General features: G+C 40.2%; 1 protein-coding gene across 4 annotated transcripts in view; it reads left to right on the top strand.

Moving 5' to 3' along the window:
- WDFY3 (WD repeat and FYVE domain containing 3) overlaps positions 1 to 13,965 on the top strand; it is a 184,430-nt gene that overhangs the window by 74,437 nt on the left and 96,028 nt on the right. For all 4 annotated transcript variants that reach the window (XM_086747769.1, XM_086747767.1, XM_086747768.1 and 1 more), the window contains exons 5-9: positions 1,829 to 1,938; positions 2,987 to 3,148; positions 4,919 to 5,111; positions 8,302 to 8,488; positions 12,603 to 12,769. In XM_086747769.1, the coding sequence (XP_086603895.1) occupies positions 1,829 to 1,938; positions 2,987 to 3,148; positions 4,919 to 5,111; positions 8,302 to 8,488; positions 12,603 to 12,769 (819 nt within the window). The remainder of the gene's footprint in view (positions 1 to 1,828; positions 1,939 to 2,986; positions 3,149 to 4,918; positions 5,112 to 8,301; positions 8,489 to 12,602; positions 12,770 to 13,965) is intronic.

Below are 13,965 nucleotides of genomic sequence, written 5' to 3'. Positions count from 1 at the left end.
CATGTGAGAGAAAATTGTAGAATTAAGAGAGGTCTCTTGACAAACTCCTGCTCACAGTCAAACCAACTGTGAGATGGGACGAGGTTACGCAGGGCTTGATCCTGTAATGTCTTGAAAACCTCCAAGGCTGGAGACAGCACTGCCTCTCTGGGCTCTGTTTCAGTGCATTTCTGTCCTCGAGGTGGGGGGAAATTTCTCCTTATATACAGTCTGAATGTTTTTTGACTTAAGCCTGTTGTCTCTCTCCCTCCTGCCATGCAGTGCTGTGAAGAGCCAGGCTCTGACTTCCTAATAGCTTCCCCCACCTTGGGCACTGCGGCTGCTGTTCAGTGCCCCTGAGGCTGTCCCCTCTCCCTGGTTCCTCAGCCTCTTCTTGCAGGGTTGGTACTCCAAGCCCCAGACATCTCCGGTGGTCCTCTGATCATTGTCTTCCCTGTATTGGGTTGGGACTGAAACTGGATGCAGCATTCCTCATGTGATCTAATTAGCACTGTGCGGAGGGGCGTAATCACTTCTCTTTGTCTACCAACTGTCCTCCTGTTGATAAAAGTGTTTCTTCACACCTTGATTTTTGTTACGTTGATTCACCAATGCATGTAGTGGCTGATGGCTTTGGCTCTGTATGGTGGTGTTCGCTTTTGGGAAAAGTTAATGTTAGGAATGTAAAGCAAACAGCTATAGACATCTTCTAGGATCATCTGCCTCATTTGTTTACTAGTCTAGCTCAGCTTACAGTCTAGTGCTCCAGAAAATCTTTTCAGTGTAGTCAGTGCTAGAAGTTTGAGAAGTACTTTGCCATATGAAATGTGTTTATTTTAGAAAAAACTCCTTCCCAGGTATGTGCTGTGGAATCTTGACAGCAGATGAAGCGAACAAACCAATATTAAAATGGGATTTTTCGTCAGTTGCTGATTTATTCCTCTGTTAGTAGTTCCTTTGTAATTCCTTTTTAAAGCAATAATATGCACATTCCTTTTCTGTCCTAGTTGACACTAAAAGCATTGAAGATGATTAATGTGCAGTTATTAAAGAAAGATGGTTTTAGATTTCCCTTAAGGGTAATGGACAGTCATCATGACTGGCGTTATAGATTTCTTAACGTAAGTGTGTATTCAGACAGCAGTGAAATAGGATTGCGTTTTCTGTTGATTTATTTATTGAGGCTAATAACTTGTTTACTAGGCTGAATATTTATATTTGGCTCTGACTGATATTGAATAGCATCTGATTCCAGAAGTGGTCCCCGGATCATAGGAATTAGCCATAAGTTAGCATTTTCATTTTCCAAAAAATGTACGATAGGGATGTGGTAATTGCTGGTCTTAGTTTTAATTTTACCTTTTTGTTCCTGTTTTTCATTCCCGTTGTCTTTCTGCACCTCTCCTTCCCTCCAATCTTTTCCCATTATCCTCCATACTGTTGTTTCAGTGCAGTCCTTTTTTTCAGAAATTGAGTATCAGCTTTTCCCACTGAGACCACTAAGTGATGGTGACTTCATGTCTCTAGAAAAGTGTATGTTTTATTTGATAAAGCCAAAATACCCAAACAAAAGTTGCATGTTACTGAAATCTGCTGGTTTAAAGGACGATGCATGACCTCAAAACATACTTTTTGCAGCCTTGCTAGTGTCAAACCCAAATGCGTGTGGGAGACTGAAATGTGTGTCTGGAGAGTGTAGGCCTAATCCTAGTTGGTTTTTTTTTAAGTAATACTGCACAGGTGAATTCATGCTCAGCGCTCAGGACTGTTGAGAGGACGTGTTCCCTTCTGCAGACTACCAGATTTAATTCTTACTGCATTTTTTTTTTTTTTAACTGCTCCTATACAGAGGCTGCAAGTCGTGCCATAGTCCAGTTTCTGGAGGTTAATCAAAGTGAAGAAGCAAGTAGAGGTTGGATGCTGCTCACCACAATCAATTTACTAGCTTCATCAGGACAGGTTAGTCTTAAACAGCAAGGCTAAAAATAAGTTGTGAGGTGGGAGGGACAAAAGTCATAAAATAACGAGCTGCATGAACATGCACTAAAAGAATGTTTTAACTATATTCTGCTTTCTGTCTGAAGATTCCTTTTCTGTTGTACTGCCACAGCACTTCTGCTTTAGCTCCTTGTGGTTTCAGTTGCCTAAAAAAATCATTGTTTTGAAACTTTAATTTATAATGTTTTTTTGAATTATGCACGCAGCTTTTATTGTTCCCCAAAGGATTCTCTTGCATGCTGCTACTTAGTGCCCCATGAGATGCATGTCACATACAGCACCTAAATCACTTGGGCTTTGAACTTGGGCTCCCCAGTCAAGGAGGACAGCAGCTATTGCAAAAAGCTAAGCCAGCAGCAGTGATATGCAAGTGATACCTTGAATCTTTACTGCTTCTGCTTTTGTTGCCGCCCTCCATTAGAGAGCCAATCTCTGGCAATGTACTGGACAGCTGCGTGGTTTGTTCTTTCTTCTCTAATCTGCCTTTATAATTCAACACATCATTGTATCTATGTTTAGTATGTCACCAACCTCCAGGTCAATTTGTCTTTTCTTCCCACTGATGATTTCATATTTTCTACTACCTTGCTCCTCATGCCTGCTTATACCTTCTTGCCAAGTGAGAGCATAAATTGAATAGTCCTCTCATTTCTACTCTTACAAAGAATACATAGCTAATGAGAGCTTGGCTGAAGGTCTTGTGATTAACTTGTAAGCTTCTGTTGGCAGAGAGTGTCCATTTTTGTTTCTGTCCTGTGCGGTGACTGCTCTGAACCATGGCTGTTAGATGGTATTGTCATGTAAATAAATTATGATCCTGTTTTTAAGGTTGCTGTTTAGGTAGGCATTCCACAATAGATGGTAAATCTGTACTGCTGCCTTGACACCTCACCAAAGGTGCAAGAAAGAAAAACCAGCATTTGAGTCAACTGCATTACAGGAGCATGACTTTTTGAATATAGTAATATGCTGAACTGGTTTTTTTCCTCTGTTTTTTTTTTTTCCCCAGAAAACTGTGGACTGCATGACTACAATGTCAGTGCCTTCCACACTTGTTAAATGTCTGTATCTGTTTTTTGACCTTCCACATGTGCCTGAGGTAGTTGGAGGAGCACAGAATGAACTACCTCTCGCAGAGCGCCGAGCGTTACTACAGAAAGTCTTTGTACAGGTAAGAAGGGTAAAATAGATCATGGGATTTGCAAGAGGAATGGAAATGCTTCATGTGAGAAAAGTCCAGAAACTTTTAACTTGAACCAGGTTTTGCTTTTCCTTTATTGTTCACAAACTAATGGCTCAGAGTAAGGTAGATTTTCCTGCAAGGACAGTTGAGGCTAAATTTCTACTCCCCCTGTGGTTTTTGTCCTTGGGAAATATCTCCTCTATGAAAATGCATGCAACTTTGCTGTGCAGCTGCTCAAAAGGAGCAACATCGTGATGATTATTCTTTTTTAATCTAACTAGTAATAGTCTTTGATATCTTTGGCAGTTACTGATTGAAACAGACACAGTAAAAACCATTAGTATTGGTAATAATATTTGAATTAATTTAACATGTAACCTTTGCCTTTGCTTATGGAAATAAACCATGTATATGGAAACAAATCCTTTAAATATGAGAATGAACCATCTGAGCTTGCAGTTACTATTACAGTTATCCCCCATATTTCCCAGGGAGACCAGGGACTCTATCTGACCTGCTCCTGCTTTCTGAAGTGTCAATTAGAGATCTTGCAAAGAATTTCCCTTGCATTCTCCTGCTGAAACTTTTAGAAGGGGCTCACAATTACTGTTAGAAAGGAGTTGATGATCATACTACCAGTTTCCATGTCACATCGTTCAGATTTATAAGTATAACATTTGAGAGGCATTTTGGTAACTAACTGCACTACAAAAATAAAGATGAGAGCTTTATTCCCACAATTACTAGCCACAGTGTCTGCCCAGTAACAGTCACTATATAAGAACATACCCATTTGCCTGTGAGTTGTGGGTTGTTTTTTTTTTTTTTTTTGGTCTTAGTACTACAGGCTGTCCTCCAAAGCAGAAATGATGATGTACTGTGAGCTATCTCTCAGAAAATGCTTTGCTGTGTTTCAGTCAGCAGAGTAAATAAATGATCAATGTTACCACATAGTATATTACAGCTCAGCTCTTTTCTGTCCCGCTTCAAGGGCTGTAAAGAGGTGCTTTCAAATGGGCTAGCTGGAATGGGTGAGGTTTCAGGTAGCTTCCAAACCTCCTCCAGACACAGGCAGCCTTGCAAAGTCTCCCTACGGTTTTCTGAGAGGGAGCCTCGGCTTTTCCTGCGCAAGACACAAAATAGTCATCAGATGTCCTCAAAACATGCAGAAAAGGGAGCGCCACATAGTAATTTTGGTTGTGTGGCTGCGTTTTATCTTGTTTAAGGTAATCTGGAAATTCAGATCCAGGAGTCAGTCATCCAGGTAGGTCTACAGTGTTGTTGTATCCTTTCCTGCCATACTATTTGGACTGTTTTATTTGTCCAAGATGGTAGAGATGCTGCTCTGCCAGTAACACATTGATAGCCTTCTTCGTGCGTTAGGAAGGGATACAACAGTTTACCTTGCAGAGCCTCTGCCCCACTGCAGCATTTAGATCTGTAAATTAGGTAATGAGCAGATTCTCCAAGAATGGAATAACCTGGTATCAAGTATGCTGTGTCAGCCTAAGCGATTTAAACTCTGCTGCTGATCTTTTGCTAGTCATTTTAAACTGTACGGGGGCTTGAAATAACCATGTGTTGAATAACCTTGTCTTCAGCTTAAATTACAGAAACAACGTGCAGAGGGAAAACAGCACATTGCCTTTATTTAATACGTATGCTAAATGGAAGAATGTTTCATCTTTTACTAAGTCTAGACAAAAGTAGTGATGATCAAGGTATTAATGCTGGATGTTTAATGACTTCCTGTTTCAGATCCTAGTAAAATTGTGCAGTTTTGTGTCCCCGGCAGAAGAACTGGCTCAAAAGGATGATCTCCAGCTTCTGTTCAGTGCAATAACCTCATGGTGCCCTCCCTATAATCTGCCTTGGAGGAAGAGTGCAGGGGAAGTACTAATGACCATATCGCGTCACGGCCTTAGTGTCAATGTAGTGAAATACATTCACGGTATGTATCTTTATCCAATATTTTTTTTTTCTTTTCTTTCATACTTTTCTTAGTTAGGAAATAGGCATGAAAATGACAGATCAAGGAAAGCTTACGGGCTTTTTTTTTTTTTTGGCCTTGTAGGCATTTACATATAGGTAAAATTTCAGCGTGCTTGTGTAGCAAGAGAGGTGTTTGTAGCTGAGTCTGCCTCATCCATATTTCAAGTTAACATTTGAAGACAGAGTTTCCTCTCATGTTTTGGTGTCGAGTTTATGCTAACCAAAAGGAAAAGCTTTCAGCAACTTCAGTAACTGCCTGTATTGAAAAGTAGTCACTGAGAAGATGCATAGGTTCACCACTTTTGCTGCGAGCATTAAGTCTTAATGGGAGTTAGCTGTTTTCTGTCCTGTGTTTGAGTTAACAGCAGCAGCTTCTCGCAGAGGTGTGAGGCAAGCAAGCAGTGTCCTGTATACAGCTACTTGTTTGAGTACCGCTCTAGCTGGCAATAAAAGTGTAGAGACATCTGAGGAAGCCGCAGGAAGAGGAACCAGCTCCATGTGTTCTGCTGACGCAATTTGAGCTCTTAGAAGCCCGTGTAGTAAATATTGGTGCATTATGCAAACCAGAGAGCGCTAATTTGGGTATACTGCGAGAAGATTCTTTCTCTGAGACATCTTGCATTTGCAGGAAGATGCTGAGTCAGACTGTTATAACTGCCACTGATTTGCAATGGACTCTTCATTATCCAGGGCATCCGGGGAGTGGCATACCCTGATAACGACAAAACCTGGGCTATACAGGCACTAGGAAATCCTTGAAGAAGCACAGCGTGTGGGCACAGAAACACTTGAGTGTGAACCTCCAAGTGGTTATTGATGGCCTGTTGGAACAGCCAGCTGGCTTTCTCCTCTGTGGTCCAACCCAGCTTCCTTGCAGGGTCGCTAGCACAAGGACATTTTCCCTAGGGCCTGGCGGGGGGAGGCTCTCCTTTGCTTGGCTGAGACCTGAGTCTCTGCCAGAAGGAGGTGGTGTCTCAGCCTGCTGGTCCTAGGATGGTTACGTGTAGCCTGTCTTAGAGCCTGTGTCACAACCTAGTGTGGAGCTTTTGGGACGCAGCTGAAAGGAGCCTGGCAGCTGGATGGGTTTGCAGCCCGTACATTTTTCCTGTTGGCTGGCTGACTAGATTGCTGACCATTCAGTCAGCCTGTGTTTCTTCTGGCGAGCCCTCCTCTTCCTCACCTTGCCATACAGCTTACAGATTGTGGATTTTGTGCATCTTGAGTAAAATAAAATAATCTCATGAGCTTAATACAGCCTGCGAGCCACCAAATGATTGAAGCATCCAGAATAATTCAGTTTTATCTCCTGTCCTTTTTTGAGACAAATGGCAGCCTGACTGTTTCAGGCATGAAAACTAGTGTACAGGGGTATTTCTCTGGCTTGTTACAGATTTTCGTAGGTGATATAAGTAGTACTTTATAATCACTTATCTTTACAAGGAACTGGTCACTATTTGCTTAGCAAGGGCAGCTGCTGAGCTGGTTCATAACAAAGAATTTGCAAGAGCAAAGCGAGATGAAAACCAGTGTTGGAGAGGAGAGGTTATTAGCTGTCCAGGAGCAGCTTTGCATATAAATTCTTGTGTTGCATTAATTTAAAACTGCATGGGTGTTTAGGTGTGTAGGATTTGAGGTAGGAAATTTGGTAGAATGTTTTTAATATTATATTTAGGGCTTTTAGACTGTAGGACCACATAGAAGCATTTATAGTTTTTAAATCAGAATGACTGTTGAAGTGAACTAACATCCTTAGCATATATTTTAGCAGTGTACACCTAATGGAAAAAAAGAAACTGGCAATTTCCTCACACCCTGGAAAGTGAGTAGTTACAAGGCTCAACAAAATCGTTATGACAGTTCACAAAATATGTCACCCTGCTCCCACATACTTCACAGAAAATTTCAGTCTATGTTTTTTTCTTGTGCTAGCAGCATGTTTCCAGTTCCAGTCAGAAAGATGTGAATTTACGGTATCACTTGGAAGTACAGAATAGTCATCAGTTAAGTGTTTTCAGATAGGACTTAATAGGTGATGGATATTTTACCTGCATCTATAACAGCCTTCTAGTGAGTTTTGATGAGTGTAGAAGGTGTATAAGTGATGAAAATGTTACAAAGCACAACAAAGAAAATCACTGAGTTTTGACTGTGTAATTTGGCATTTTGCAGCTACTAGCATTATCACTTCTCTATTGGCTTGATCCACAGAGGAGTGAGGGTGGTGTATCAAAAGATATTCTAGATTCTCTAAAAAGTGAAATAAAATATTGAAAAGAAAACCATTCCTTCTCACTTGTTGATTAAAAAAAAAAGAACCTGACTTAAGAGACGATAACATCTGTCAAGAGGCTCATGTCATATTCAGGAATAAAGTTAAGACATTTTATTTTATACAAAGGATCATTCTTTCACTATCTCATGCTTTGATTTGATCTCTGGGAAATTTTGTTACCAGTCTAGCTAGGAAGATTTGCACTTGTTTTGCGCATGCTGTGAAGTTGAAATAACAGGTGATTGAAGGGAGCAGCTTTAAAACAGGAGTGCAACCTAAAATCTGACTAGAGATTTGGGAAAGCTTTTTGCAACTGACCAATGAACTGACGAAGTGTGAGAGGTGTGCAGAATGAGATAAGTTGTCTTTCTTTGATCAAGATTTATTGGACAAGCAAATATACCAGCCAAGGAAATGCTAACCAGAGTAGCAATAAGAAGACATAATGTAAAAGGTTATGTGTAGGGTTTTACCCAACACCAGTAACAGTTAGTTAAGTCAGTGCTTTGTATAACTTTGTATTTTGAAAGAAAAAAAAGTGATGTTTTAGAATTACTTCAGTTGCCATATTTGTATTTTTATTCTGCTGAGTTATCTGGTTAAACTTTTTAGGTAAAAACCAGTATTTGTCTATATTGTCTCCTCCTTATGAGAGTAAAGATTATAAAAGGGAGGAAGGGGTTGGCAAAAAGAGGTTAGGGTTCAGATCTAAAGCTGCTTGAGAATCCTACTCGTCTTCAGGTGCTCTGTGATATTAAATGTTATATGATAAGAGAAAACACAGTTACCTTATTGCTTTGATTCTTGTACTAGTTATGTTTCTTGCTGTGATCAACATCAGTAAAATCATAAATTTCTTACTTGCAATTCTTTTCAGAAAAGGAATGTTTGTCCACCTGTGTTCAGAACATGCAACAGTCTGATGACCTTTCTCCCCTAGAAATAGTTGAGATGTTTGCGGGACTTTCTTGTTTTCTCAAAGACTCCAGTGATGTATCCCAAACGTTGTTGGATGATTTTAGGATATGGCAAGGATACAACTTCCTCTGTGACCTTCTTCTCAGGTATGCAAAAGCGCTTAAAGGAATGCAGACAGATCACTGTGAGCTTTTTCTGAAAACATGTCTTAATAAAGAAGAGGTGAATAGGTTTGAACAAATAAGTGATTGTAGGTTATTATTAAATGAAGATATTAGAAGCAAAACATGAAATTATATGCTTCTCTCCATTTATGAAACTACATTGTTTAACCTTTTATTCATCCGTATTGGTTTATTACTACATGTTTCTGTACGTGGTAAGAAAGCAGATGCTTAAAAACAACTGGTACTAAAAATTTAGAAAGAATTCACAAAATAAAATTTTGCCTGCAACTAGTGTTTTTCAGGTTTGGTTGGGATTTTTTTCTGTTTTGTTTTTAACATAGTATGGTAATAAAAAATCATGTATGTAAATGTGGTGCATGTGACTTAGTATTGAAGACATGCTGCTTAGTATTGAGACTTTTTTGCATATAAGCTCTAACATCAGAGTACTAGAGAAAACTCTCATGTTACTAGGGAATCAATGTGTGTATATTTTTTTTTTTCCCAATTTGTTTTTTTAATTAAAAGTACTGCTAACCTGCTAATGCATCACAAAATAGGGTAATGAAAATGCCTGCCCAAACAAAACTTGGATGCATGATCCATCCATGATTTCATTTCTTTCCATGAAAGCAACTTATTTTCCTTCTCAGTCAGCAAAACAATGTCTGCTGCATAAAGTCTATGGTCAGTCTGTGTTGCTTTGTTTGGATATGAAATTCTGAAGAAGCATGCTTAGCTATTGAAATACATATGTGTTTTACAAATCCAAGACAGAAACAGGGAAATTATGTCTATGAGTGTACGTCTTATGAGGTATACTCGGGTCAAAGATGCTTAGAAACAGTGCTGTAGTGGCCATTAATGAGAAGTGTTAATGTTGTTATCTCACTCTTTCAAGCCATTCATTTTGGGTGCTGGGATGCTAGGTTTTGGCACCCAAATACTTGAACTAAATTTTCTACTATGTAGTATGGTCTTTGTTTTTTTGTTTGTTTGTTTTAAATGAATACCAGACATAGACATGGCATTTGAAATTCTTAATTACAGTTAAAATTATTCATAAGTTCTCTTTGGTACCACAAAAGCTCAAAAACTTGTTAAGGAATTGTTATTGTTGTTGTAGTATAAATGGTGGGTTTGAGTATGTCATATTTACTAAAGCATTCATTCAAAGTAATGTAATTCAAACTCAGCTCTTTTCCAGAAACTGTCAGCCAGAGTTTAGGTGGAATTTGACAAGAATATGCTATAATTGGCAATTTCATTTTCAGGTACAAAAGCAATCCTCTGTAGGTTGAGTCTCTTGAGCTTGCTCATCCTTTAGAATGGGGGATCCCTGATAGAAACATAGGAAGACCAGAGGTTTGCATGTCTGGTTGAAGGAGGAGAGCACATAGGTTCTTCATTTGACATCAGTAAAGGTTAAAAGCCTAGAAATGCATTATCCTCACTTCTTCTGAGGGTGATTCTAGAAAACTTGTTAAGACCCTTGCAGAAATGCCTTAGATGAGGTGGACAGTGCATACCAACAAACGGTGTATTGGTTAGAGATATGTGTGTTGTAGAGGAGATGGAAGATGGTTCAAAACATGACTGCTCTTTTGGTGGCCATATCTTTTGCCGTTTCTTAGAAGTTTTAGTTTATTTGATCTACAAGTCAAAACATAGTTTGTTTCCAAAAACTATAATCTTGGACAAGTATGTATCGGTCCGTGATGAACAACAGTAATGTGTTCTCCCTGGACATGTTTTGGCTCAAACCTACTGACAGAGACTTGTTCAGTTCTGTGGCACTATTGTGAAGGTGACTGTCACATGGGGTATGAAATCTGGACACTGGTCATCAAGCTGCAAAGAGGAATGGCTTTGGAGCTGGTAATGCAGAAGGATGTGTGAAGAAGTTGACTTAATAAGAAATTGCAGGAGGTCTGTGAGGACCAAAGGAGCAAGTGTAATTTCACCCTGATGATCATAGAATCATAGAATGGTTAGAGTTGCAAGGCACCTTCAAAGGTCATCTAGTCCAACTCCCCTGCAAGGAGCAGGGACATCCCCAACTAGATCAGGTTGCTCAGAGCCTCATCCAGCCTGGCCTTGAAAGTTTCCAGGGATGGGGCCTCCACCACCTCTCTGGGCAACCTGTTCCAGTGTTCTAGAACTCGCATCGTAAAAATTTTTTTCCTAATTTCCAATCTAAATTTACCTCCCTCTATTTTAAAACCTTTACCCCTCGTCCTATTGCAACAAGCCCTACTAAACAGCCTTTCCCCATCTTTCTTGTAGGCCCCCTTGAGGTACCAGAAGACCGCTATCAGGTCTCCCCAGAGCCTCCTCTTCTGCAGGCTGAACAGCCCCAACTCTCTCAGCCTGTCCTCATAAGAGAGGTGCTCCAGCCCTCTTATCATCTTTGTGGCCCTCCTCTGCACCTTCTCCAACTGGTCCATGTCCTTCTTGTCTTGGGGGCTCCAGAACTGGACACGGTACTCCAGGTGGGGTCTCACCAGGGCAGAGTAGAGGGGGAGAATCACCTCCCTCAACCTGCTGGCCATGCTCCTCTTGATGCAGCCCAGGATGCGGTTGGCCTTCTGGGCTGCAAGGGCGCATTGCCTGCTCATGTTGAGCTTCTCATCCACCAGCACTCCCAAGTCCTTCTCCTCAGGGCTGCTCTCAATCCATTCTCTGTCCAGCCTGTATTTGTGCCTGGGATTGCCATGACCCAGGTGCAGGACCTTGCACTTGGCCTGGTTGAACTTCATGAGGTTGGCACAGGCCCACCTCTCCAGCCTGTCAAGGTCCCTCTGGATGGCATCCCTCCCTTCCAGCGTGTCGACGGCACCACACAACTTGGTGTCATTGGTGAACTTGCTGAGGGTGCACTCTATCCTACTGTCCGTGTCACCGACAAAGATGTTGAACAGGGCTGGGTCCAGCACGGACCCCTGAGGGACACCGCTCGTGACCAGTGTCCACATGGACATTGAGCCGTTGACCACCACTCTCTGAGTGTGGCCATCCAGCCAACTCCTTATCCACCGAGTGGTCCGTCCATCAGACCCATGCCTCTAGTTTAGAGAGAAGGATGTCGTGCGGGACAGTGTCAAAAGCTTTGCACAAGTCCAGGTAGATGATGTCAGTTGCTTGTCCCTTGTCCACTGATGCCGTCATCCCATCATAGAAGGCCACCAAATTGGTCAAGCAATGATGTGAACGGGCAGGGCATGTGGAGGATTAGCAGAATGGCAATAGGTGAGCTAAGTGCTTCTGTGATGGCTGTTTGAAGGAGGTTCAGACACGTCTGACTGAGAAAAAGATGGAGGATGCAGAATGCACTGCTTCTAAGGGCTCCCACAGTTGCTTGTCAGTGAGAAGAAAAATGCAGCTCATGTTGCATGAGCGAATAGGAGCTTGTGGTCCCCAGCTTTCTCCTGAGATCTATAGAGTTAGTAAGTAATTAAATGTGGTTTAATTTTTGGTGGAGTAGAAGGAAAATTAGGATTGTTCTAAGGTTTGGAGTCAGTTTTTAGAGTTTGTCTGATGGCATGTTGCTGATGGGAAACAATGGTTGGAATAGGATGTTAGCATTTCCACCCTCTTGTGTTCAAAGGTAAGAGTCTGTAGTTCTAATGAAGATGCTTCATTGTGTGCTTCTAAGTGTTAGGCTTCTATGAAGATACCCCTTCATTAGCATAAAACGCTAACTCTCAAAGTGGCAGATATAATCTAGCAAGTTAGGTATTAATTTATTGAATGACAGACTATCTAGATCTTTTCCTATCCAGTAGCTTCATGTTTGTAAGAGGTTTTAAAAAATAGTTTTCATGTCTGTCCTGCTTTTTAGCAAGCTATTGAGTTCAAGGAAAGATGTATGAGGTGAATTTCTATGGCAAATAAATGTATGCTGTCATAAATCCAGTAGTGTTTGACTGAATGGTATGAAATACGAACAGAGAACATGTAAAGTACTACAGGAACAGGGCAGTAAAATTGTGGTCTCTAAATGAATAGAGTAAAATGGAAACAATATCTTACTAAAGTGATTTGAATTTAAATAAACTAGTGCTGCTAACTTTATCTGTTGTATTTTCTTTAGATTAGAACAGGCAAAAGAGGCTGAATCTAAGGATGCTTTGAAGGACTTAGTTAATTTGATAACTTCCCTAACAACATACGGTGTCAATGAATTAAAGCCAGCTGGTGTTACCACTGGAGTACCTTTCCTGCTCCCTGGATTTGCAGTCCCACAGCCTGCAGGCAAAGGTGAGTCTGCTTTCTTTCTCCCTCTCTTTGTTGTTTTTTTTTTTTTTTAAATGTAAACAACGAAATGCAGAGAAACCATATACTACACAATCCATTTGCAATTGAGGATAGGTTCTTTTACTAAGATTGCATATAAATACTTAGTTCTGTTGTTTTCAAAGGTTCTATTTTGGGGGTTGGTACCCAAAGGAAAAATGTGTAGGGCTTTTGTCTTTGAGGACTAAAGGCTGAGTCAAACGTCTCTCACTGCAAAGCTGACAGTTTTTATGTGGACATTTAAAGAGCTTTTCATAATGGAGAGATGCACTGATTTGATTTATTGTGTTTTAAGCTGCTCTTGCTTTATGCTAGCTTTTGTTTGTTTAGACAAGTGTAACTTGTGAGCTGCAGTCTGTTGGTTCATCAACAATGTTCACATAGTGGTGAAATCTGTGGTGTGCTTGCAACCACAGTCAATTATGATATGGAGATAAGGTTGAGAAAGTCTGAAAGAGGAAAAAGTTTTATAAAAATAAACTTATTTTTAACATCGTGTGTAGAAACTTAAAATTCAGGTAAGTTTTATGTGTAACTAAGGAGTTTGGAATTTTATAGTGACCGTGGAGCTAGTTTCTTACTTGGACTTTTAAAATGATTTAGTAATACTACAGATACAAGAAAAAAATTTGTGATAGGGGCTACATTTATAGATTTGTAGTCTAATGGATTTAATTTCAGTGTTTTTCTTGTATATCTAGTTTCCTTGGACAATGACTTCCTTTCTGTGGTATTGAGAGAGTCCATTGTTCATGGGAATTGTTTTCCCTTTGCACTAAATAGAGAAAGAAGATTATAGTGACACCCAGAGCTTAATTTCTGCACGTTTTGGTAGTAGCACACTAATTTTTCTTAAGCTAATCAGCTTTTCTGATACAACAGCATGAGAGATCCATGGCCTATTGCAATCTTCAAAGGAATTATTATTGTTTAATTTTCTGGTATTTGTCATGACATTTCTCAGTTCCTTTTATCTACTTTTTATTACGTTGGCAAATTGTCTTCTTGTGAAGACCATATTAGCTCATTTTCTTAATTGCTTTTATTTAAATCCTTTTAGTTCTTGAACTCTGAAGAGCTGGTTAAGATTTGGTTTCTTTAGGGGTTCTTGTAATAATCAAAGATAACTTATTAATCTGCTTGATTGCTTGGAACAACTG

The sequence above is a fragment of the Chlamydotis macqueenii genome, chromosome 4 (genome assembly GCF_036417535.1).
Source record: "Chlamydotis macqueenii isolate bChlMac1 chromosome 4, bChlMac1.mat, whole genome shotgun sequence".
Lineage (NCBI taxonomy): Eukaryota > Metazoa > Chordata > Aves > Otidiformes > Otididae > Chlamydotis > Chlamydotis macqueenii.
This window is presented reverse-complemented; position numbering and strand designations above follow the sequence as displayed.